Here is an 843-nt window from a genome sequence, read left to right as displayed (position 1 = left end):
CCGCCACCGCCACCGCTCTCATTCAGACAATGGGATGTTCCAACTCTGGTGACACCCACTGGCCCGCCGCCCCTCTCTAAGCCTCCTGCTCTTATACCACCTTCAAGGCCTTTTGTGTTGCAAAACCCAGCAAATGTTTCTGTTTCTCCAATGCAGTTGCCACCCATATCTGACTCTGTGGAGAAGGTAGAGGAGACTCCAAAACCAAAGTTAAAGCCTTTACATTGGGATAAAGTTAGAGCCAGCTCTGATCGCGAGATGGTGTGGGATCAGCTAAGATCGAGCTCGTTTAAGTAAGATACTTAACTGTCATTACCCGTTCATGTTACTTTTTATGTTATTCTACTTGGTTTCCATTTTTTCCCCTTTATATGGCATGGTTGTAAATTGTGCCTAATTTGCTTAAGCGCTGCGTGCCTTGTTCATCCGATAACTTTCAAATTATGTTGGTTGCAGGTTGAATGAAGAAATGATCGAAACATTGTTCGTTGTAAACAACCCTAACTTAAAACCGAAGGAAACAACTCCACGCTCGGTTATTCCATCGCCAAATGTAGAGAATAGAGTACTTGATCCCAAAAAGTCACAAAATATTGCAATTTCGTTAAGGGCGCTCAATGTAACTATAGAGGAAGTATGTGAAGCCCTTTTAGAAGGTATAGCCCCCACTTCTTTTGGCTACACGTTTGAACGTGCCTTTTTGTTGTTCTCCCTTTTTAAAGTTTCATTGTTGAATAACTGCCTCGATTTGGTTGCGGTGTTTGCGGGTTCTTTATTTTTCTTTACTTTCTCTTGAAGTTGCTCTGGATAACTCTTCACTGGATTAGTATTGTTTATACCGTA

The 843-nt window shown here is 42.1% G+C and overlaps 1 protein-coding gene across 1 annotated transcript; it reads left to right on the top strand.

The window, feature by feature from the left end:
• Window positions 1–7: 7 nt before the first annotated feature.
• Window positions 8–767, top strand: LOC112094297 (formin-like protein 1; the record flags this gene model as incomplete). The annotated part of the gene is made up of 2 exons (XM_024174850.1): window positions 8–293; window positions 457–767. Coding segments are annotated over exons 1-2 (454 nt in total), but the record flags the coding sequence as incomplete, so codon positions are not given.
• Window positions 768–843: the final 76 nt, after the last annotated feature.

This window comes from Morus notabilis, unplaced genomic scaffold, assembly GCF_000414095.1.
Source record: "Morus notabilis unplaced genomic scaffold, ASM41409v2 Scaffold9088, whole genome shotgun sequence".
Classification (NCBI taxonomy): domain Eukaryota; kingdom Viridiplantae; phylum Streptophyta; class Magnoliopsida; order Rosales; family Moraceae; genus Morus; species Morus notabilis.
This window is presented reverse-complemented; position numbering and strand designations above follow the sequence as displayed.